At 39.8% G+C, this 24,505-nt stretch overlaps 1 protein-coding gene across 2 annotated transcripts in view; it reads right to left on the bottom strand.

The window, feature by feature from the left end:
- The window catches only part of camkmt (calmodulin-lysine N-methyltransferase), a 118,873-nt gene that overhangs the window by 12,467 nt on the left and 81,901 nt on the right, over positions 1 to 24,505 (bottom strand). For both annotated transcript variants that reach the window (XM_028602731.1, XM_028602730.1), the window contains 5 exons: positions 20,789 to 20,849; positions 19,439 to 19,490; positions 14,260 to 14,323; positions 10,738 to 10,804; positions 8,810 to 8,884 (listed from right to left, as the gene is read on the bottom strand). In XM_028602731.1, the coding sequence (XP_028458532.1) occupies positions 8,810 to 8,884; positions 10,738 to 10,804; positions 14,260 to 14,323; positions 19,439 to 19,490; positions 20,789 to 20,849 (319 nt within the window). The remainder of the gene's footprint in view (positions 1 to 8,809; positions 8,885 to 10,737; positions 10,805 to 14,259; positions 14,324 to 19,438; positions 19,491 to 20,788; positions 20,850 to 24,505) is intronic.

Here is a 24,505-nt window from a genome sequence, read left to right as displayed (position 1 = left end):
TGTTATTCTTCTAAGGTTAGACAGAGGTGCGAAGTTTATTTGACTTGGAAGGTGAGAGGTTTGTGTTTGGTTTATTTTGCCACAGATATCAGTTTACGGGAAAAGTGAGTGGTAAGAAAAACAAGGAAGTGAGCTGAATGGGTGGAGGCAACAACTGAAACACCCAGACAGACAGACACTGAGGGCAGGGGGAAGGACACCATGTCATTAAGAGGGCAACTGTTAATAACAAAAAAGAGCCAAAGTCATTGCTGATGAAAGGTTTTCCTTTAAAGATGTATAATGCTACAACATTTTGAAAAATAAATCCACACACAGTATGTTACAAAAGTAAGCCTAATAACAACAACAATTACAGGGGCAGGAATTGTTAATTTGAACAGAAACAGGGCAAATAAAAGTTTATGGAAGACAGTCAAAAATGGTGCAAATAAAAAAAGAGGGGAATACAATAAAGCTTTTAGATTTAAAGATTTAAGGGAAATCCCCACTGCTCTATGATTGGGTATTCCGATCATACATAGTATCTGCACATCATATACTGTATCCCTGTTGGTTAGTTAGGACCACAATGGAAATAAGTTTGTAACTTTCTTGTGTTATCCTCGACAGTTCTGTTAAATGTGCAATGTCTGTGATGGCATCTTGTTATGCATTTATTTCTGTTACTGTCTAATAAATCAAAAAGTTTTAACTTGTGACCACTGTTTCCGTTTACTATGCAGTTTCGACATTTGACAAATTATTATTATCTAGTTTTATCACCATGATACATTAAATAATGCATAATGTTTTGATAGCCACCCTTTGCAGTGTTGTAGTTAAGTTACTTCATATTGTATGTCCTTAAAGTGCTAATAATATTTTGTCTACCACCTGTATACATGTATATGAAAAATATGGATTGGCATTCAACTGCTAATATTTCACCATGGCTTTATGGAAGCAAGTCATTTGTTGTTAGTTTGAGTTTCTGGCTTAGTTTGGTTGGGAGTCACAGATTAATAATGCCAGTCATGGACTCTCAAATTGAGTGGACTCCCCCTTTAAGGACCTCTGATGCCCCCAGACTGTCAGAGACCTATTGTCTCACGCTGACCCCTCCCACCTGGGTCAGCCCAGCGAACTCTAGTCAAAGCTGACTGGAGGTCAAAGGGCACACAACGTGTGTGTGTGTGTGTGTGTGTGTGTGTGTGTGTGTGTGTGTGTGTGTGTGTGTGTGTGTGTGTGTGTGTGTGTGTGAGTGAGAGAGAGGGCGTTGCTGCTATATTTGTCTGCTTACAGACGTAAATGAACATACAGGATGTCGTCAAAGCTGCAAGGGTGAGACCATGGAAACACATGACATCGTCTATTAAGCTTCATTTACTCAAGTGGAAATTTAAGGGTTAAGATTTTTGTTTTTGTTTTGCATTACTAGGATATTACTAGTATTACTGTACCTAACAATTAATTTCGGGTTTTGCTACCCATTGCATACATCATATATATTAGTACTAATACCAAACTGTAAAAATACTCTGTTACAAGTAAAAGTCCTGCATTGAAAATGTTACTTAAGTAAAAGTATGTACGTATCATCAGGAAAATGTACTTAAAGTATTAAAAGTTAAGAACAATTCTGACATTTTAGAAACTGGAATTAATCCAAACAGTTCATCGGCTAATCGTTTCAGATGGATTTGTAGGCCGTTATATTGTTGAGTAGCTTAATTTATAATAAAACGTCATATTTTATAAACGACACGTGTTTTGTGTGCAAAAATGTGTAAAGTAACTAGTAACTAAAGCTGTCAGATTAATGTAGTACAGTAAAAAGTACAACATTTCTCTCTAAAATGTAGAGTAGAGGTAGTAAGTCCATGAAAAGAAAAGACTCAAGTAAAGTACAAGTACCTCAAATTTGTACTTAAGTACTTGAGTAAATGTACTTAGTTACATTCCACCACTGCTTGTATCCAAAATGAGCCAAACAAAAACTGAGCTAGTATTATCCTCAGTTTGGTCAAAATCAGATCAGAGTTTCTAAACCAAACTTTCTTCTAACTGTCAAGAATTGAACCAACAACCTTTAAGCTATTAGTCAGTTAGTAAACCTTATAGTGTCTTTCGGTATGAAATTCCCTCTTACCACATGTGCTATCATGTGGGAAAATAGGACAACACCACTTAAGACTGCAATAGTAACAAAACCTCGTGACCATGTTCACAAAAAGAAACAAAACAACACACGCTAACACTATACAGAGCTAGTGAAGTCCAATGCCATAAGCGTGTTAGACCCTCTTAAAAACTCAGTTAATACCAAAACTATCAGGCAGCACAACACTGGTTTCACTCTTTCATCCTATTAAGCAGTATACAATGGTGTATGTGTAGTGGAATGTCACTCTTTGAAAGCGACTTACACTTTTCTTGGCAAAGACACTAAGTGTGCTTCCAAGAATAACTCTGTTGAAGTGGTAAAAAGGCCGGACGCATCTTGGTTTCTTTGTTCATATTTACCGAATATAAATCTTAAATTAATTAACATACGATTGATACATATTTTCAGCTGGTTGTTTGGAATTACTAAAATTCTAAATAGTAATACATGTTCATTCAAAAGAACACCAGTACTGCTACTACAACCTAAATGAGATCAGAATGAGCAACAGAAGTTATGTTGATCAAATATTTATCACTGACACAATTAAGCTCCCATGATACAGAGGGCTCTACATATTTTTATATAATAATGTTCTCATTACTTTAGTGTGGTTAATGTTCTATAGACCTCGTACACAAATTCTAATAATTTCAATTTGTAGTCATACAGTATGTAGCACAAGTTTGCAAAAACTAAAAGGGTTGACACGGTTTCATTCCGCTATAATAAAATTAAAAAACAAAGTGCTGCTGTAGAAAATGCAACAAATTAAATGAAAAAAAAAGGACTGCAATTCAGAAAAAAAAAATTAGATGATGGAAACAGATCAACATGAGCAAAAGAGAAGAAATAAACAAAGTTGACAACAGAAGAATCAGAATATTTGATGATTTGTTTTACAGTAAAATATTGTACCGGCGATGTAATATTGACTTCTACAGAAAGTGATGAAGCATTAAGTTTGACTTAAGATCCTCCAAAATTGACAACAGTGCAGTAGAAAGTACAGAAAGGCAAACCACAACAGAAGGTGATAATGTTTTTGTATATTAATTAAAATATATAAATGATTAAAAAACAATGTTTCTTGATTTATCATAATCTGAAAGCACCCAGCACCAATCGCTGGTTTATTGTCTCAACTTCATCGAAAGTGCAACAGATTGCCATTACATATTTCTGACCTTCTGTAGGCTTGTGCTATTGTGCTACATAGAGCTTTAAACAGAGTAGTGTTTAAGTTGTTGTGTGTTTGTATGTACCAGCAATGTGTTCAAATTCCTAATGTAATCTGGGGCCTGTTTCACAAAACCAAGGTAAGGGATTAAGCTGGGATTTCCCCAGTTATCCTGGATGAATTTAGCCTTGACTCGGTTTCACGAAAGCGGAGGCACATAAATCACCATGGAGATTTATTCTGTGCAGCTAGCCTGCTCCCGACCAGGCTAACAGCCAGGATTTATTTAATCCTGGAGCCTTTTCTGATCACCCAGCAGTGGTTTTACCCTATTGTTATCAGCCTGGATTAAAATACAACAGGTGTATTGCTGTTCATTTAATTATTTAAAGTTGTGACCATTATTTTTTCATTGCTACTGTTATATTGCTGTCTGAAATAAAAAAAAATTTCAAATGTGTTTTAAATGATAGTCTTAGTTCACTGGACCAGTAACTATATAGTGATGTATGCTACTGTACATTCATGTAACAGGGAGAGGACACCCCAATGGTTTTTGACCTTATATTTTGCTGGGGTGATATAACTGATGAATATACTCTGTTCCATTCATGTTTACAGTGTGCATGGAATTTATCACTTTATCTTTATAGTTTCTAGATTTTAGAGTCCAATTTCTTCAGTGTCTTTATTTTCATATATATGAGGGAGCAAGGCATATAATATGTAGAGAAGGAAACTCGTCCTCTATTAAAAAAATAAAATAAAACGCGAGATAATAACGGACAGACTGAATGATATATCTAAAAATATACATTTAAGAACTACTGCTCTTAACTGAAACCATTCAATGAGTCACTGTCATTTGCAAAAACGAACAGTTGTGCACTTTGCATTAAAAGCGAGCAGTGGAAGTTAATATGACTTAGGACATTTATATTTTAGTCCATGAGAGAGAGGGAGAGGAGTAGAGTGAAAGACATATTTACGCATCATATTCTAGCGTTGTAGAAAATTGATCTTCATGGTAAATTTCCTGAGTAATCTTATCTTCTGCTTACTTTTAAGGCAAAGAGTACAACTTAATTTGTGCAAATGATTAGTAGCCTAATCCTTGAATGGTATGATTATGATGGCTTCGATTCGCTGCCGTGGTCAGTTATTTAGGCTACAATTACGCATTCAGTTGGTCCGTGATCGTCTGCTACGCTTTCTCTCGCTGTCATTACAGCGGCCGTGTTTCTTTTCTTTTTATACAAATAATGTGTTTCACGTCATCCTACTTCCACAAGAAGCTGCTGCTCACTCTGTATAAAGTATGTACAATGCGTATTCTCCATTTTGGCATCAGTAAATCTGTGATCGACCTTGCGGTCTTTTGAGGAAAGCCGTGGACGCGCATCTATCTGAATTAGTTCAGCCTGGCTCGACCTAGTCGCTCCTCCTCAGCCTGGCTTGGCCTTCGTGAAACGCACCAAGCCAGAATGGACAGATTAGGTCAAGCCTCGCTTTATCAGTTATCCTGGATTTAGATATTCTGCTTTTGTGAAACAGGCCCCTGGTTAGGTACAGTCAGCTCTTAAGAAAAACAAAAAAAGAGGTGTGTGTGCATAAAAAGTGCGTGAATGTGCAGAAGATGTAAATGACATATATAGTACAAAAATAGATAAAATGCACACACACACGCACACACACACACACACACACACACACACACACACACACACACACACACACACACACACACACACACACACACACACACACACACACACACACACACACACACACACACACACACACACACACACAGCTTTATCTGAGTGCCCACACATGGACAGCTTTTGGAGAAAGCAGGCATGCCAACATCCCAGCCAAGGATCCTCTGCCACCCACATGCCCACTGCAGGAATCCATATCTCCCCCCACTGTCTTACACACACACACACACACACACACACACACACACACACACACACACACACACACACACACACACAGGTGGTAGGTGAGAACCTACCACCTGTGTGTGTGTGTGTGTGTGTGTGTGTGTGTCCTCATTATAAAATCCAGAGTCAATGAATATTAAACTTTTGTGTTGTAAAGGTTTCACTGCTGGACGCAAGGTGTCTCCTACTTCACTGATATCTCCATGCTCAGTGTATGTGCACTGGAGGTTTCAAAATGTGGCTTCACGCTTGTGTAAAGTTGCATACTGGGTCATGATCGGCTGAAAACTAGTTGTGATGTCACAAAATCCTAGCCTCGTGAGACTGTCTTGATCTCGCGAGCTCCAGTTTTCTACTCGCAAGATCAGTCTGGCATCTTGAGAAAGAGAAAATTTGGAGCCGTTTGCCAAACGACCGACCAATCAGCGTTGGTTTTGAGGCGGGTTTAGGTGTGACGCAACGAGAAGCGACGGTTAGTCTAAACAACATGTCAGCTTCCACGGATGAGATGAGCGTAGCGATCGCGCAAGTTTTATCTGAATTCGAAAGTATTCCTTCACTGAAACAAGAGCAAAAAACGGCACTGGAGGCTTTTCTTGGAGGCAAAGATGTTTTTGCTCTTCTCCCGACTGGTTTCGGCAAGAGTTTGATCTGATTGGTTGATTTGGCCCGTCTATCGCCAACATAGGTGGTGATAGACAGATGGGTTATCCAATCAGCTAACCAGTATTTTCGCCCCTTCCCAAAAGTTCTCCAACGGAAAGTTCCCAGATGGATATGCCGAGCAAATGCGAAGCAATCCATCTGGTGGAGTCAGGTTAACAAAAACCTGCTCATAGGTAAACATGTTCAAATAAGAATTAAGGTGAGCGCAGAGAAACTTTCCTCCTTCAGCAGCTGAATGTGAAAATGTCAAACTCTGCACAGTATATGTCAAACATCCAAGTGAAGTAACAATAAGCTAAACACATTCTTGAGTAACACGCTTTCTTTTACATTTCTTTGATTTCACCAGCATCTCATTCTCTCCATTATCCACTTGTTTCACTCATCTTCTTTCTATCATCCTTTTCTACACCTCCTTTTTATTGTTTCCTGATGGGGAACTGTGTTTTAAGCTTTATTTGGTTGGATAGGTTAAACAGGCAGAGTAGGAAGAGCAAGATATATCGCACACAGAGAGGCAGTTTATAATGTCTTGTTCGAGTGGGGTAATTTTATCACGTTAAGAAGTTGGTGAAGCAGTGAGCGGTACCACTAAAACAACATTTCTAAAAGCAAAATCCAATCAAAGACTCGACAGTTCTACTTTTGCATTATACCCCCTCTTCAAGGATAGGCAGGATATCTAAAGAAGTTAGCACATAATAAGACTGCTGATACACAATGTTCCACCAAACTCTTCTCCTTTCCTTGCTCCGTTGCTTCTCAGCGGTGGTTCCGTTGCTACCGGCGGGAGCTATAATTAATCGGAGTGGAAGCCACATTGTTGACCTTTTTCACAGGTTATCATCACCACGATGCGCCCGTTAATCGGTCAGCCATCACTCTTCAACCACCACCACTGCAATTATCACACAGTCGCTCACTCACATACATACGCAGAAAAGATAGACACCACAGAGAAGCACACACACCACTGAAACCCATGACTAAAGCATACATCTGCGGAGAGAAATGGGAAATCTGGAGAACCTGCAATATCAGAAATTCACATGCAATTTACTCTGTTCTTACACTGTCTGCATCTATCTATTGTACACACACGTGCATAGTCCACTGTAAAATATCATCTATTAGCTACCGGCTCTCTTTCTCTCTCTGGGTTTTGCACCTGACTATTACCTGTAATGACCGTGACATTACAATAATGATAACGCTGTTTGCTAATGCTGCACTTAGCACACATGCACACACTCGTGCAGATAGACAGATAGACACACACACACACACACACACACACACTGTACACACGCTAAATTTGTTCAGTGTTTGTGAAGCTGGAAAATAGTCAAGTACTTTCACTTCATCCAACAGCATGTCCATCTTCCCAGCATGTGTATGTTTGTATGTTCATGTGTGTATGCTAGGATGCAGATGTGGTGGTAAACGGACGTAAATGTGTTTGCTATAAGCATCTCATCTCTCCCACTGCAGACTTTTTTAAACTGCCTCAGTGAACTTCACCAGGAAGTAAAGTAAGGTTCCTCAAAGTGTTCCCTTCACGATACGACAACCAGTCAAGGTCAGCCGTAAACTCTCAGCTGAAACACTCTGGGCAAGCCTGTGCTTCTCCCTCCAGAGTCTTCTAAAGGTTTGCTGAATCTTGTTGAGGCCAAAGTAAAGTCCCTCTTTATTTCCTGCATTAACTCCTCCCACACCTGCACACCTCTGGCCTCCTAATATTGGGATCGGAGCATTGGCGACCCCACCCAGAGACTGCAAAAATGCCAGATACTCCAATGGTTGTGACTTTGTCACTTTGCATTGAATCACAGCTTAAGATGCGATGCTATCATTACTCTCTGAGACTAGTCTGGCTAGATGGCACAACTTCAGTTTTTCTTTAAATGCTGATCATGTACGTATATATTTTTTAGTCCTAACATCCTTTTTATGTCAAAGAATACAACTTGGCATTCTTGACATAGTTTGAAAAATATTAAAATTCTTCATCTCTCAGACATTTTATTCTCTCTCTCTAATAGATACTGTAGGTGTGTACTGACTAGTGCCAAGATGCAGTAGTTCTAATAAGCAAGGTGTATTTACCCTTTTATTTACCACTATAGCCCTGTGTGTGTGTGTGTGTGTGTGCGTGCGTGCGTGCGTGCGTGCGTGCGTGCGTGCGTGCGTGTGTGTGCGTGCGTGTAAACAAGTCAAGGTTGCATAAACCATCCTTTTTGCTACACTATACTTTGCTACAAAGAGTTAAAGAAGGGAATTACTTTTCAATTCTTTCCCATTCTTCATGTTTTTTTCCAAGGATGTCACAGTGCGGGATACTCTAAAAATCCTGATACATTCTACCTCACACAGTACAAGTGAGCGATAAAAAATATGTGATTCTCAATTGGCCACGAGATCTACATTTCAATGAACGATAGTCTAATTGTTATGTTTATGTTGCTCTCTCTCTCCATTTCCATCTCCATTTCTACTCCTCCCTAAATCCGCCCTTAACTCTTTTTTTATCTTATGGTGCCTTCTTCCTTGTCAAGCGCAATTATTTGCAATTTGCCTAAGTCATCCATTTGCTGGGACACCAAGCATGAAAACGAGGCAATTTGGTGTAAAATGGAGGCAGGCGGGCATCTGAGCATATGCATGTGTGAATGTAAGTGTGTGTGTGTCTGTGTGTGTGTGTGTGTGTGTGTGTGTGTGGACAAGGCAGGGGAAGGTCCAGGCGCAAGTGTGTGTGTGTGTGGGGGGGGGGGGCATGCAAGAACTGTCATGCAGAAATGAAAATGAATGCCAGAACGCACACACAGAGATAATATGTGTGTGTGTGTGTGTGTGTGTGTGTGAACATACCAGTCTGCACACATGACAATGTCAAAGTGACCCTCTACTGCCGTAATGTCTGACTCACAGTCCCACCTCACCACCCTGTAAGCACACATAAAACAGAATCAAAACCAAAGTTTAATATTTGCAGAGCCGGTGACAGAAGAAGGCCAGTGTTCATGAAACTGCACAGCGAGCAACAGCAGTTTGTCACTCCCTGCTTCTTTTCTCTTTTCACTTTGAGCTCCCCGACACTGCTCTCTCTGACACACACTGTGTTTCTGCTTCCGTTGAGACTTGGAATGGAAATGAGGTCAACAAGTGTCAGGGAGGGAAGACATGTAATTTGTGAGGTAAAGAGAGGGAGCTTCTGACATGACACTTGACATTTATGCCATGTAAACACACACGCACATACACACACGCAAAACATACATGTTGCTATTCAACTTTCACTCACTGTCCTCTCTCTTCCACTTTATCTTATTGGCATGAACACTGCCAGAGCAGCATCTACCTGGTTTACGATATACTGTAAGTATAATGTTTCATAATGAAAGGGGAAAACAAAAACAAATAGTTCACACATTACTACACAATATATACTATACAACCCTATATACACTATAAAAAAACTCTATTCAAGAAAATAAAATATATATGATAGGAGGTGTTGCAGTGTCTCCATGTCTTGTTGTTGGCAGAACTGACACGGTCGGTTTTCTCTGATCTCAATGAGCACCCAGTCTGTATTTGATGTCTTTCTCAGTTAGTGATCGCTCACAGCGCTCAGACAATGTGCTACTTGGTATTTTCTGGTCAATGCTAAACACTATTGACGTTTTTGTTGTAGATTACCAGTGATTCATCCGTTTTTTCTTTTTCTTTGGATATAATTTGGTTGTTCCGCATTGTGTAAGGGCTCTACTGTTCACAGCTTTCTCCTCCATCTCCTCTTCCACACCATTTTCCCCTCTCTCTCCTTCTCTCTCACAGACTGTTAGGCAGAGTGGGGGATTATTAATTAGGCATTATTAACACTTAGTAAACAAAACATTAGGCCCTGCTAGAAACACAATCTCGATTCACGGCAGGAGGTCCCAACACGCGAGCACACACACACATACGCATGCATGTGCACACACCATCACGCAACATTGCCCCTCCCTCTCCCTCCCCTTGTCCAATCGCATCGTGCCCTTCGCCCTCTCTTGCGGTGCGGCGATGACAGCAGGCATAATCTGAAAAGAAAACAATCAAAGTAATGTAGCCTAATTATACGTTTACTTTTTCACTCCATCTTCCACTCATGTAAATATGTGCATGAGGGAGAAACGGAGAGAGAGAGGAGGAGGGAAGAGATAGGGGGAGCAAAACACTCAGTCAATGGTAAAATGGCTTTTTTTGAGACAATTAAATACGTTTTAGCCCGTCCTTGCATATGAGTTGTGTGTGTGTGTGTGTGTGTGTGTGTGTGTGTGTGTGTGTGTGTAGTGGAAAGTTATCTTGATGGTTTCTGGATGTCTATCAAAGGGAATCATTTTGCTTGGATGACTCTGTGCGCATGTAAACACACAAATTATACTTAAAGAATGGATATTACAGTATATAGCTAACAAGGGTTGATCTTACTGATATTTAAAGACAAACTGTATGAAATTGACATTTATTCAACATGAAAATCTGATTTGATTGTATTTTAAGTTAGCGATTCATAGAATTCATAAAAGAGAATAATACAATACAATGGTATAAAGATGTGTTGGTCCCAAACCATCAATTACAATTAGGTATTTGACAATGGCATTGAACAAAACAATTTCGTGTTTATCATGTGAAAATGTCAGTCAATAGTTAAGTCAAATACTGTACACGACTTGATGTTCTGGTGATGATTAGGTTTAGGTATCTAACATGGTAAATAGAAAGATAAAGAGCTAAGGAAATAGGCTCACCTGGCAGATACCTGTGTTGACCCAAACTTTCCAGCTTTCCTGTTTCTCTCAGCCAGCCCTCGTACATCTGACATGCCATGGTCAAGGATTCATCGTAGACACACACACATTACAACCTCAACTGCAGGAAAATGCTTGAAGATCCCATATTATACTAAATAAATGTTCTCTCTATTCATACAGTACATATGGCCGATATGTTTACAGTAGATACAAATCACAAACTGAATCCTTGCAGTTAGGCCTCTAGTGGGCTGAAATTCAAATTATAGTAAAGCCATCATGTTTAGAATGTGAGGATGGCCTGTGTCTATGAAAAAGGGTCAAAACAGAGGCTACACCAATTTTCACCAGAATTGTTTAATAGCATTTTTCTACAGATAAAAATGTTTGCTAAAAACTTGTTAAAACCACCACTGATGAGTGTATTTAATATATATTTGCTAATTCAAATAATCTTTCCTGCAAATCCAAATGTATTGCCAAATATCATACAAATGTTTGTGTGAACCATACTGTTGCATGTTTGAAACACAAAACATGTGGATTTTAAGATGGAAGAAAGAACATTGGTCATCTACCTCTACCATCCACATTTCCTTACTAATCAAGAGATTCAAACTGTCCCAAATATCAAAAGATATTCAGATTTTTGGAGTGGTGTATCATGTCACAAAAGAGATACATCAAGACGCTCTTTAGGTAAAAACACATATGGTAGACACCAACATAGAGACAGCATGAGTGAGCAGAGATGATCTTCGGGGATAGGGAGCCAGCCTACAGAAGCAGATCACAGCAGCCTTTGGCTGGATCAATGGGAAAGCTTTTAACCACAGACACACAAACTCACACTGTCCCTATTGCACACAAACACAGACGTGCAGATGAACGCACACAAAGGCAGGGCGATTGATGTCAAGTTGCCTAGTAATACACTGGCTTGTGGAGTTTCAAAGCAATTCAATTAGGATTTCCTTGTCTTTAAAGCCTGCAAAGAGCTGAGACAAATCCAATCGACAAAGACAGAGAGCAAGAGAGACAGAGCAGGAATACGTGATAAGTTCATAGATGGATTGATAGCTCGAGAGCCGATCCAAAATCAAAGAGGCCTCTTAGACACAAATACACAATAATATGCAGGTTAGCACACATTTATATACAGTCGCACACGCTGGACACCTGTGCATCAGTGTATTATGTATAGGGATGACAGGGCGAAGAGCAGAGCAGCTTACTGTAATCTCATCACCAGCACACCACTGGGGGAGAGGTCAGCTCACGCACGCACGCACGCACACACACACGCACACACACACACACACACACACACACAAAATAAAGAGGAAAAAGTGAAAGAGAGAGACAGATTTGAGTATTATTGAACATTAAAGTGGAGGAATATTTGCTCCCATCACGTGAAGTAGACAAGTAGCAGCCAATGGCATGCATCAATCATTCTTAATGGAACATTTCAATTGATTTTCAACATGAGTATTCAAGGTCACAGCAACAGTCTCTCCTCTCCATGGTGTTTGTGTGTGTTTCTGAACTCTAAATGAGGTCAACAATTTCTAAGGAAAGGGAAAAATCTATTCCCTATATATAACTACATGTCGCTGATTCATAACTTCTTTTTCTGCTTATCTCCTCATCCATTTCACTGTATAAAACTGAGCCATATCACAATCCACTATCTCTTTCTATTGTAACACAGGCTGCACAATAAGGGCATGTGAGACAAACAGTAACCATTAGCACAAGGCTAAGACCAACAGCTTCCTCAGAGGGAGGAAATGCCACACAGTGCCTGCAGTATGTGAATGGGACAATTTGGCTGAGCCCAGAGCAAATTATTGTTGTCTTTCTTAACCCTCCCGCTCTCTTTCTGTGTGTGTTCAATCCATTCTCGCTATGATTTCACTTACAATTCTCTCTGTGTTTGTTCTGTGAAACAAAGCAGTTGGTCAATGGTGTATTGTTTGTGTGTGTGTGTGTGTGTGTGTGTGTGTGTGTGTGTGTGTGTGTGTGTGTGTGTGTGTGTGTGTGTGTGTGTGTGTGTGTGTGTGCGTGTGTGTGTGCGTGCGTAACAGGCTCTGTAATGTTATTGTTTGGGCTTATTGTGATCAGTAAAGGAGCATTGTAGACTGAGATATTGTAAGCACAGCTAAATATGGAAGAGCCATGTCGGTCAATGGGGAAGAAATGTGCTTTTTTTCTCGTCTGTTCAGTTGTGAGTGAATAAAGCAAGATCTTGGAGAAATGGAGAAAAAGGACAGGATGATGAAAGAAGATGGGAAGAAAAGAGTGGGAAAGCAAGAGCCTACAAAGGACATCAGACAGAGAGAAGAGTAAAATGGCTAGTAAAGAATAGCAATATGGTTTGCAAGCTGACAGAGTTGATCAATAACCCACTCAAAGAACAAATGTTGGCAAAAAAAAATCTCACCTAAAGATTTGTCCTAAAATTGTAATTATAGGCCTAAACCTTAACCACACACAAAAACATTTTAAACAAACCTTGATTGTTCCTGTTTCTAAAACACTCATCAAGCCCTAACCCTAGCCTTTGCATTAGATGAAGTCTTAAACTAAATCTGACAGGATGGCAATTATAATGCTCTTAACATGGCATTGTGGACAGCTAGGATTGGTAGATGCCATGTTGAGTGCCAGTGCTGGGTATTTGTTACTGTGAGTGCCCCATCTGCTGCTTATTCCTAAATATAAAAGAGGTGGCTCGCTATTCTTCCTTCAGTCCAACCGAATCTCTGATTTCAGGGCTGAAACACCAAGGTTACAGCACACAGTCTACTTTTAGTTTATGATTCTGCCTAAAAGAGACACTACAGCTACAGCAGAGCCACTGGAAAAATAGATCACATAAGTAATGAATCTTGATCACATAGCATGAACGAAATTAAAATAATAGCAGAATTGATTAGCAATAATAATGGTTTAGATTGCAAGATGTTTATGATGTTTAATAGATAATGACTGGCACAATGATTAATGACTGATTAAGCACTACTATTACTACTTAGCATTTTATTGGTGTATATACAGTATATACATTTAGTTGCCAGTTTATTAGGTACACCTAGCTAAAACTAGGATATAATGTTTAGTTTTTGCTGAAACTGTTAAAAAAAGGTTCAACTGAATGAATATCTTTGGAGGATGTAATTTGTGGAAACTGGATGTATTTCACAGACTCAAAAAGCACATGTGAAATTCATGTTTTCGCATGTGAAATCTTACACTGCACATGTAAAAATGTTATATTTAATGGGATGTGTCTGAAAACCACAATCTGCCTGAATCTGTGATTGTTTGTGTATAGGAATGCACAAACAAACACATTGTTTATTTTAATTGAATAATCTAAATTAAATAAATAAGACAAAAGTTTTTACATAAATGAATCCATATGAATGGATATAAATACATGTGAGCTAGAGGAATGAGGCAGAGATAGAGAGATAGAGAAAAAGAGAAGGAGAGAGGACGATGAAAGGATACTCTGAATGGACTTCTCGTTCCCATCTGATAGCAGAACTTCCTTCACGTCAGCACAAATGGCAACCTGAGAGACAGAGACACAGGAAAGAGACAGAGAAATGAAACAAAAGAAAAAAAACAAAATCACCCTTAGATGAAGCAAACATCTGAACACACACACACACACACACACACACACACACACACACACACTAAATAATGACATAACCGTATCTACAAAGCTTCACTCTTGGCAGCCCAGCCCGCCCCACACTCTCTTTCTATTGCTCCCTCTCCTCCATGCCATTTCCCTCTCTATCTTCACCCCATTTTTATGTCTGCATTATTCTAATCATTCAATCAAATCAGTCAATACTTTTATCATTGTGGCTAGCGGTGGGGGCTGCTATCTTGCTATCACTCTGTTCAGTAATTGCATTGTGACAGGGGATGATGGCAAGCGCAGAGCCTTTTCACTGCGGGTGTTTATCGGCCCGAGCCATCACTCCGTTCGCCGCTGTCACTCTGCACTCGGCTCGCCGGGCCTGCCTGATGCCCTTCATATAACTTTGCGGTGCAGACTGTGAGAGACGAAGAGAAAGAGAGGGAGCAAGACAGGAGAATGGATAGAAAGCTTTGTGCTGTGCTGTGTCTCTGTGTGCGTGAGATATAGATATAGAGGTGTGTGCTTTACTATAATCTCATCATTTCACATTCTCTTTTCTTTGCAGATGCTTTTTTTATATCAAGTGTGTGTCAGGCTGTCAATTTCTGTTAAGGAGTGTGTGTGTGTGTGTGTGTGTGTGTGTGTGTGTGTGTGTGTGTGTGTGTGTGTGTGTGTGTGAGAGAGAGAGAGTGTAAGTTCAGGTACTGTAGCTATTGTGTTGGTATGCACACAATCCTATATGGCTGATTCACTGCAATCTTGACTCATATGGCATGTAGCATATCAAGTGTATGAAAATTTCTGTAACAAACAGAACACACACACATGCTTTGACACACATGTACTCACACAGACGCACACACATGTTAAGGCCCTGCAGGGTGTATAAGAGGGTCACTGAGTGCTGTGCGTCCCACCATCTGCTCAAGTGGAGGAAGAGACCTCCAGGCTGAATCAGAGCATCCAGCTGAAAGATCAGGAGCCCAACGCTGCAACAACCCTCCACCCTCCAACACCACTATACACACATGTGTAGTCAGTCAGGCTCTATCAAATGTTCACAAACATCTTAATCTAAACAAAGGTTATCAAAATGTCAAACTGTATGCTGCTGTGAAGTTAGTAATTTAAACTTTTGAGTCAACGCAATTTGTTTTCAGGCATGAAAAAAACAGGATAGTTAACCAAGTGTATTATTGTAACAATGACAACGAAGTAATTTAAAACCAAACCATGATGTTTCCCTAAGACCAATGAAACCTTAACCACAGCATTGTCACATCATAAAACTGACTTATTTTTCAACAGTTTTTGTAACAGTTTTGGAAGCCACTAACAAATTATGTCATCCTGCTGATAGTAGCATCAGATCAGAAAACATGTGTCGTTCTAAATGTATGTATTTTGTCATTTCATTTTTAAGATTTGTTATATTCATACATTTATTAATATGTGTAATTTGTTAAAATGTCCATCTGTCTAATGAAGCATTGTGCAACACAAAAGTCAGCATTTCTACAGTGTTTAATACACTCTCCTAAGGAAGAGTAGGGGACCAAGTATTCTTCCCTGAGGCACCCCGATAGCTGATTGGTTAGAACGAACACCATATTTACAGACAAAATAATTTATAGTTATTTTGGAGGTGCTTTGTTACTGATTATTAAGTGTTTGTCAAGTAATTTACAAGGGAATTATTTTAGGAAGTTATTGCGTAGTGTATAATTTCTGATTTATAGTGTTTGCACTTGAGTAATGATTTATAATGATTTTTTTCTTAACTGACCATATTAAATGACTTGTGACTATATTTTTTGGATGCCAAAATAGAAAGAAGATTAAGAGTCTACAGCCATGCTAGCAGCTCTGTTAGGCTGTACTTGGGCACAGCAGTACTTTAAGCTCATGACATGCTCACAATGACTATTTTACCATGCAGGTAATGGTCACCATGTTCCCCATTTCATCTTAGCATATTAGCATGCTAACATTTGCTCATTAGCGCTATATACAAAGTATAGCTGAGACTGATGGGAATGTTATTAACATCAATGTCTGTACCATATTTCAAGGCAAGCCATTTCAATGTTGTCAAGACATTTAACTGAACCAAAATTGTCAGCCTGATGTTGGTACTAGATGAAAAGTTTGGGGAAATGCTGACCTGCTGGTGGTGCAAGGTGTTTGGAAAATCAACAAAGATATTAGGATTCTTGCTGTGAGGACCATAAATGACTGCACAAAATTATTTCCAATAGTTGTTGAGTTTCTTCAGTCTGGACCCAAGTGATGGACCGACAGAACGGAACCAACATTGCCATCCCTAGAGTGTAGGGTGGTTAAAAAACTTCACCAGGCTTGTCAGTGCAATCCATGTAAAAAAGATCATAGCTTTAAGGCAGAGAAGACAGCCAGGGACAGAGGGGGTTAACCATGCCTCAGAAATGGCCAGGGCATGAGCTTCAATTCTGCCAAGAACAAACAACAATGTTGACATATGTTGATTTGATTGCATGTGGCAAGGTACTGTAGATGGATGCTTCCTGTGATGGGTTGGTCTACATCATCAGCATGAAGATGGGGAATTATATATAATATTATCCTGAAATCTAGAGTGCAGTTTAACAGGACACTGTTGGACGATGTGTAGTTAAGGAATGGGGGATTGAAATCAGGACCTGAAAATGTTATAGAACAGAAAATAAAGAATTAAGGAAGGGGGTGAATAAATGATGACAAAAAGTGGGGTGGAAGGGAGGGACGAAATGCAACAACTAAAGGAATAATTAATGAACTATTCACATGGACAACAGAGAAAAAAAGTTGAATGTGGTGTCAGTGACGGATGACGACAGGATGAGGAGAAAGAGAGGTGTGAAGGAAGGATTCCATCTCAAGCTACCAATGTCAAAACATGGTGTATTGACTGCCAAGAGATAAAACCAAGCTTTCTCACACACACCCCAGCCGTAGGGAATGCAATCACACACACGCACGCACACACACACACTGTCTGTCTGCACACACACACACAAACAAACGTACACGTAGAAGTCACACAACACAACACAGAATGGCATCTTGCAGATCGATGGGACACTGACGCCTGCTATGTGGAGGGGCCCTTAAGACCCTGGCTAATAAACCCTATGGCTGACAGACTGTGATATATCTGAGTGTGTCAGTGTGCATGTGTGTGTGTGCGTGTGCGTGTTTTGTGTCAATACACGACAGCATTTAAGACCCAAGGTAGTTCATATAGCTAGGAGTTACAACTCAGGTGGTCTGATGATTGTGTGAGTTTGCTGATAAGCATAATGAAAGAGCATATTATAATCATTATATTGGATACAAACGTAATCCTGTTAATCTTAAAGACTGGTTTTACATACAACGTACTCCTTTTTTTCCAAATTCTTAAAATATAAAATTGTTTGGGGAAAAAAAAGCTCCCTCACATCCATATCAAACCTGCAATACTCAGACAGTGCTTTGTCAGTATTTATTGTGCATTAATTCCAATTTGCCATTCATTTAACAAACAAGTTAGTAAGTAAGTAGGTGCTGTGATAAGATGCATCAATGCTCCTATACTGTGTATTTTGTGATTCTGGTTTTCATACAATCAAGTGTGTGGGGCATTCACAAATTATTTTATTTTACCATCGAGTCTGCCTTAATGGCATCTTAAGTTGCTAATTGAATGTTTTCTCTTAAGACATTTAACAATGCTGTTGAGTAGAATTTTTGCTAAGCAGAGAACTCTTAAGCTAAGAGAAAAAGTGTGGTTGACTTTGTTACTATGGATGTGTTGTGTTTCATGAATGACCTTTGTTTGAGTCCTTGTTTAATTCAACATAAAAAATACAATAACTAGAGGACCAAATACTATATAAATACATATTAACAGTTAAGGAATGTGTTTTACCAATTTAAAATGGAAAGCAAATTAAAGCTAATTGGTAAAACAAACAAAAAAAAAAAAACTATCTGTGAGCTTACATGCTGTAATAAATTAAATGTATGAAAGTGACACGGTGTCACAGTCTACAGGGACAGACAGACATAGCAAGTGTTGTCCAGCCAGGAAACTTAGCTTTGTTTTGATATTTGTTCCAGTTAATAAACACATCATCATCTTTCAATGGTGCAATTATCTAGACATAAGAACATCTGAAATTCCAACTCCAGAGTAATCTAACAATGGACAGGATGCTGTATTTCTTATGTAACTAACTCTACTGTCATGAGAAAAACCTTGCATATGCAACAATGTACTTTTACCGTATACTTTAAACAATGCTTTTAAATGGTCAGGGTTGTTAGACTCTTTTGCCAGAAGTATGTACTTAAAACGACTGTGATTAGGTTGTACTCATGTTGTACTCATTTTCTCTTCTTCATTGTCTTCTGAATTTCCACTAACAGAAATGTAGGAGCTGTTTTCAGCAGTAATACACATTGTTAATTATACTTCGACCAGGATGCCCAGGTAGCACAGTTGGTAGAGCAGGCGCCCATATATAGAGGTTTACTCCTCGACGCAGCGGGCCCAGGTTTGACTCCGACCTGCGGCCCTTTGCTGCATGTCATTCCCCCCTCTCTCTCCCCTTTCATTTCTTCAGCTGTCCTGTCATTAAAGGCCTAAAAATGCCCAAAAAATAATAAAAAAATATATTATACTTCGACCACAAACCTGGGAGACTTAGGATGTGTACACCCAGGATTTTGTGAGGAGCTAACCACAGACTAAAGAGTTGACATGTGACCTACTGTTGATTTAATAATGTGGGTAAAGAGTGTGCATGCATACACTTGAGAAGGCACAAAAACACAGAAGTGAAGAAGTGAATGATATGTATATTAATAGGTATGGATACTGTGTGCCCATGCTGTTTGTTTATTGATTGGAAAGGGTCAATTTCATTAGGGAAGCCAAGCCACTTCTCCCACAGATATCTTTGTATCTATGTGTGTGTGTGTGTGTGTGTGTGTGTGTGTGTGTGTGTGTGTGTGTGTGTGCGTGTCACTTACCATGAGCCCAGCAAGACAAGTCATACCTCCTCCTAACTCGCACACTGCACCCCTGGGAAACAGAGAGAGTGAGAGAGCAAATAGAGGGAGTGAGATTCACATTGCTGAGCCGAAACCTAGCAGTTTAGCACTAACACACACACACTGTACAGTAGATGCACATCATACAAACACATACACACACATAAACACAGCAGGGAAAGAAATATCAATTGAACCATCAACCTGAAAGCTGAATACTGAACATTGAGAAGCACAAGCTCAATCAGCGGGAATCTGAAACACACACACACACACACACACACACACACACACACACGCACACAGTCCTGTCGCTTGCATGTTCATTCAACCCCTCTCTCCATCCCTTTTCCTCCTTTCATCTCCCCTTTTCCTCCATCTCTTCCCCTGTCCTCTTTCATCCCTCCCTGCCTCCCTCCCTCTCTTGCTGACCTTCACTACGCTGCTCTGATCAATACCCCTCTCTTCCTTGCCCCTCGCCTCTTGAATGTTAAAACAGGAAATCAAAGGGTGACGTTCCACCTTAAATGGAAATCAACGTTGCCTGGGTGCTTTTCATCCCTGTGCCGCAGGGCAGGCCAGTGCTCAGCAGATGAGAGCAGGGGAAAGAGCAACACAGGACAACACAGCGTGGCATAAAAAGGTACAGAATGACACCAAGTGCCAGGTGTTTACTGCAGGTCCCGGTCAGATTTCAATTAGAGGGATCCAACAGCCTGTTCTACTGTTCCACAATCTGTTATTACAACAAATGCAATGTTTTTCAATATGTTTGTGCAGGAAGAATAATGTCTCTCTTACTTATTTGTATTATAAAGTGATTCCCTGTCATGCTTTTGTGAACTCAAACATGGTAAAAAGAGGGTCATGAAATGCTGCCAAACATCCTTCTGAATCTCTCAATTGTAGGGGTGTGACAAGACTCCGCTTACGAGATGATACACAATATTGGGTTAACGAGAACAAGATGAGACAAGATTTTAACACTATTTTAAAGAAAACTTCAATGATGAAATTGACTGGAAAAATGGTCTTTAATTCAATCGAAAGTCACAAAATGAAAAAGAACACTGTGAAAGGTTTTGCCACAATCTCAATGACTGGCTTTTCTCCTGTATAACTAACCTCTTCAGACCTAATAATTGCTGCGTGAGCTTCTAACTTCTAATTGAAGCTGTGTGTGACCTTCTTACTGAACTACTTTAGTTTCCTCAAATAAAAACAGTAAAAATAACAAAAATTACAATCACAGCTGTTAGTCCTTGTTTTCTTGGTAAAACGAACATTTTGACAATGGAGTGAGCAGATTTAAAGAGTGGCATAACTCACTTGAACATGTGACGTTTCTGCAGACAATAATGAGCCATCACCTCTTCAGACGGCCACACACCTAAATCAGAGAGAGACCGAGAGAGTGTTAGAGACTCAGTTATTAACTGATGATTATCCATTTCAGCGACAGATCTCTATTTGCAGGCATTTATAGCATCACTAATATGATAAAGTGCTTTGATTCCAGTGTCTCAACATCAAAACACCTTAATATTGATATAGAAACAATGAGACTGCAGTGAAACATAATTGAATGCATTGTATTTTCCAGTCTGTGTTCATTTGCTTCTCTTGTGGTTTCCACCTTGCCTGTGATCCAAGGCTTCTCTGTCTCTGTTTGTCCGTCTGTCTATCCTAAATCCCTGCAACACACTGTGTATGCAAGTGTGTGTGTGTGTGTGTGTGTGTGTGTGTGTGTGTGTGAAAGGGGGTCCGGTGGGTGATAATCACAGTGTGCAGGCCTGTCTGGCTTATCACCTACTGTCAGCCCTTCTCCTTCTGCCGTGCATGTAACACACACTAACGCACACACACTTGCATACTTTGTGCTATTTTCCCTCTCTCTCAACACACACACACACACACACACACACACACACACACACACACATTGGCAGTAGAAGAAGTAAACATTCATTTGAATAAAACTTCAGCTTTTCGCTTCTGGCTTTGAACAAGAAGGTTCGGCTTGGCGCCGTGTATGTGTGTTTGTGTGCACATATGCATCCGTGTGTGCGCGTGTATTTATATGAAGGAGTTGTTGAGAAAAGAGAATGAGGGGATATAGAATGAGTTGAAGAAAGCAAGCGAGGGAGGGAGACAGAGATGGAAAATGAGTGAGGTAACGAGAGAAAACTGGGGAGTGCGGCAGGGTAAGAGGAAGAGAGAGAAAAGGTGGTAGTCGATATAATAAGCAGCTTACAGGCGGTCTCTCTTCATCTCATGGGGCAGACATCACTGCTCTCTCACTCTCCCTCTCTGGGTCTATCTCTCTCACTCTCTCGCTCTCGCTTTTTCCCCTTGCTCCGGTCTGCCAAGATTAGCTCAAGCAAGCAGGATTTAATAATGCCTATTGATAAAATGTCCAAATATTCCTTTTCCCCATTAGAAAAAAAAAAAAATGCATTCTAAGACTTGGCCTGACAGCACACAACACACACAAACACAAACACACACACACACACACACACACACACACACACAATGCCAGAGTAGCTATACTGTGTGTCTAGAGAGTGTCAAGACCTGCAAGACTTAAATAAGGTGACATTTTAAATTTCATCTGTTATTCCCCTCCAGCTAGGCACTTGTCACACAGCACAGTACGGAAAACTTTATACTGTCAAATGGTACATAGTCAGTATAACAATGGTTTAAGTGTATGTAGTGCAATGCTGGAAACTATCTTAACATCTGATATTTCAGAATTTGTATTCTTTATAAATATATATTTCATTCTCAATGAGTATGTGTTTAAAGGATAAGGCTGGTGTTATTCTGTTTAATTTTAATTGTCAACAAATCCCATTGAAAGTTAAAAACAATTAGTTTTACAATTAGTAGTCTAATTGGTCCATCTATCAAGACTTTCTCAACCTTTTCTGTCTGGGAGTATTTTCAGCTGTGAATTAATAAACATTTGGTGCAATAGTGAGAATTTATGGCAGCAGAACGGCGCATTGGAGATTGACTCAAAATAAACAACAGTGCAGTGCACCAAGTGCTACTTTTAACACAAGGGTTAAAAGTGGGAAAAATAAAAATTCTCTTGTGTTTGTGTAAGGGATGGACAGTGAACCATATTTTGTAAATTAGCAACATTGAGAATCTCTATACTGAATTTAAATGTACTCTAATCTCAGTTTTCAATAATTAAAAAGCCTGGATCCCATATAATTAAGATTGAAAAAGCTATAACAATCACATCTAACAAGACATTAAACCAACTGATGAGCCCAAAGTCCAGTTCAGAATCTTTAACTGATCATACTGTAATTCATCTAGACACAGATAAAAAAAAGTAGGCCAGCACAATAAAGGAAATGTCATGTACTGATGAATTTCATGAATACTTATTGTTACCTTTATTAAGACAATTTATCGTGAAATAGATTTTAGATACTCTTGTCAAATCCAGTGTTTAAGTGGGATTTGGCCTTGACTGGGGTCACTGCAGGTAGAGAACAAAGCCTGATGTGCTACATTTGTTACCCCCATCAATAAAAGGCAGTAATTACATTCAATTCCAGTATTTAACAGGCAGGGAGGAACAAATGGTTATAAGCCCTGTTGTGATGCAGGAATGAGCATAGACACTGGCGCAACTGGAACAGGTCTATGTGTGGGGGTATTGTGTGTCTTAAACTGCATCCTAATTCTCCCCTTTCCACTTTGACCCCTCCCTTTGTGATTATGTGTTGACATGAAATGTAATGGTGTCCCACCACACACCTCTGCCCCGTGAAATGACAGTTTAGCCCCTCCCCTCTGTGTCCACAGATGTGTGTCACCATGACACTTGACATCAAGGGCCACCCAGAACATCTTGGGCAGCTGAACAGTAGAGGGTGGTAACGCAACATTAAAATGTGTGTTATCTGCCACTCTACCCCACACTCTAGACTAGTTTCATTTGGTTTTCATTCTGCTGTTGACTTCTGATGGTGTGCACAAGTCGAAAGTGGCATCTAATTTGGTAGTGGTGTAAGTTAGTATAACACCATCCATCACTGAAGATGAAGGTTTTAGGGGGATAATTCAAACAGGGTTGTTTCATTTTGAGGCATCTACACATCCCTAAAGGGATTGTAAATCTGTAAGTGTTAAACCAAGATGACTAAAGGCCATGTGGGATTGAAATCATGAAGAAAAAAAAAAACACAAGATACAATGTGCTAAGAATTAGGTCCAGTACCAATAATGTAGTACAGTAATAACTGACCAATAATGCAATAAGTTCCAAACCAGATATTTATCACCGTGTTTTCATTCCCTCTCCCGAGGGCCTGTTCCTGTCCACTAACTGGTGTGCACACTCCCAGATTAACTTTCTTTAAGTCAAAGTTATGTGCCTGTGTGTGTGCATGTGTGTCAGAGAGAGCAAGACAGACAGCTCTAAGTAATAAAGCTTTGTAAAGCATATGTGAATCTGATGGTTAATCCCCAACTCCAATAACATTAATAGCCCAGGGTGATAGGAACTCTGTGTTTGTGTGTGTGGGTGTGTGGGTGTGTGTGGGTGTCTAAGGCCGAGGTGCACTGTAGGAAATGAAGAGATCAGGAGTAGAGAGCAGATTACTCTTCCTGAGGATAATGAAATTATTTCTCACCTTCAATTACTAGATGAGGAAAGGAAGCAGTGTAGGTGTGTGTATGTGTATCAGTCCAGTACTTTATCGTCCAATGGCACTAAACCTTGTCAATGGTCTTACCCCAAAAACCATATGTGAAGCCTTTTGGGGTAGTGTGTGCCTTTTTTCTTATGGTATGGCATAATATGTGATGAAGACATGCAGGATGAACACAAAACAGCTAAATACAAGGCGTGAGTATTGCAGTATTACATTCCTAGTGTGTTTTATAAACTCAGACACAATGTTAACAGCACAGCAGGAGGTGGGAGGTCTGCTGGACCAATCAGATGTCTGGGTTGCGGCTACCCTTTGAATCTACTGTGTAATGTCATGGTCCTAAACCCTCCACATCCTGGTGACC

The sequence above is a fragment of the Perca flavescens genome, chromosome 17 (assembly GCF_004354835.1).
Source record: "Perca flavescens isolate YP-PL-M2 chromosome 17, PFLA_1.0, whole genome shotgun sequence".
NCBI lineage: Eukaryota > Metazoa > Chordata > Actinopteri > Perciformes > Percidae > Perca > Perca flavescens.
This window is presented reverse-complemented; position numbering and strand designations above follow the sequence as displayed.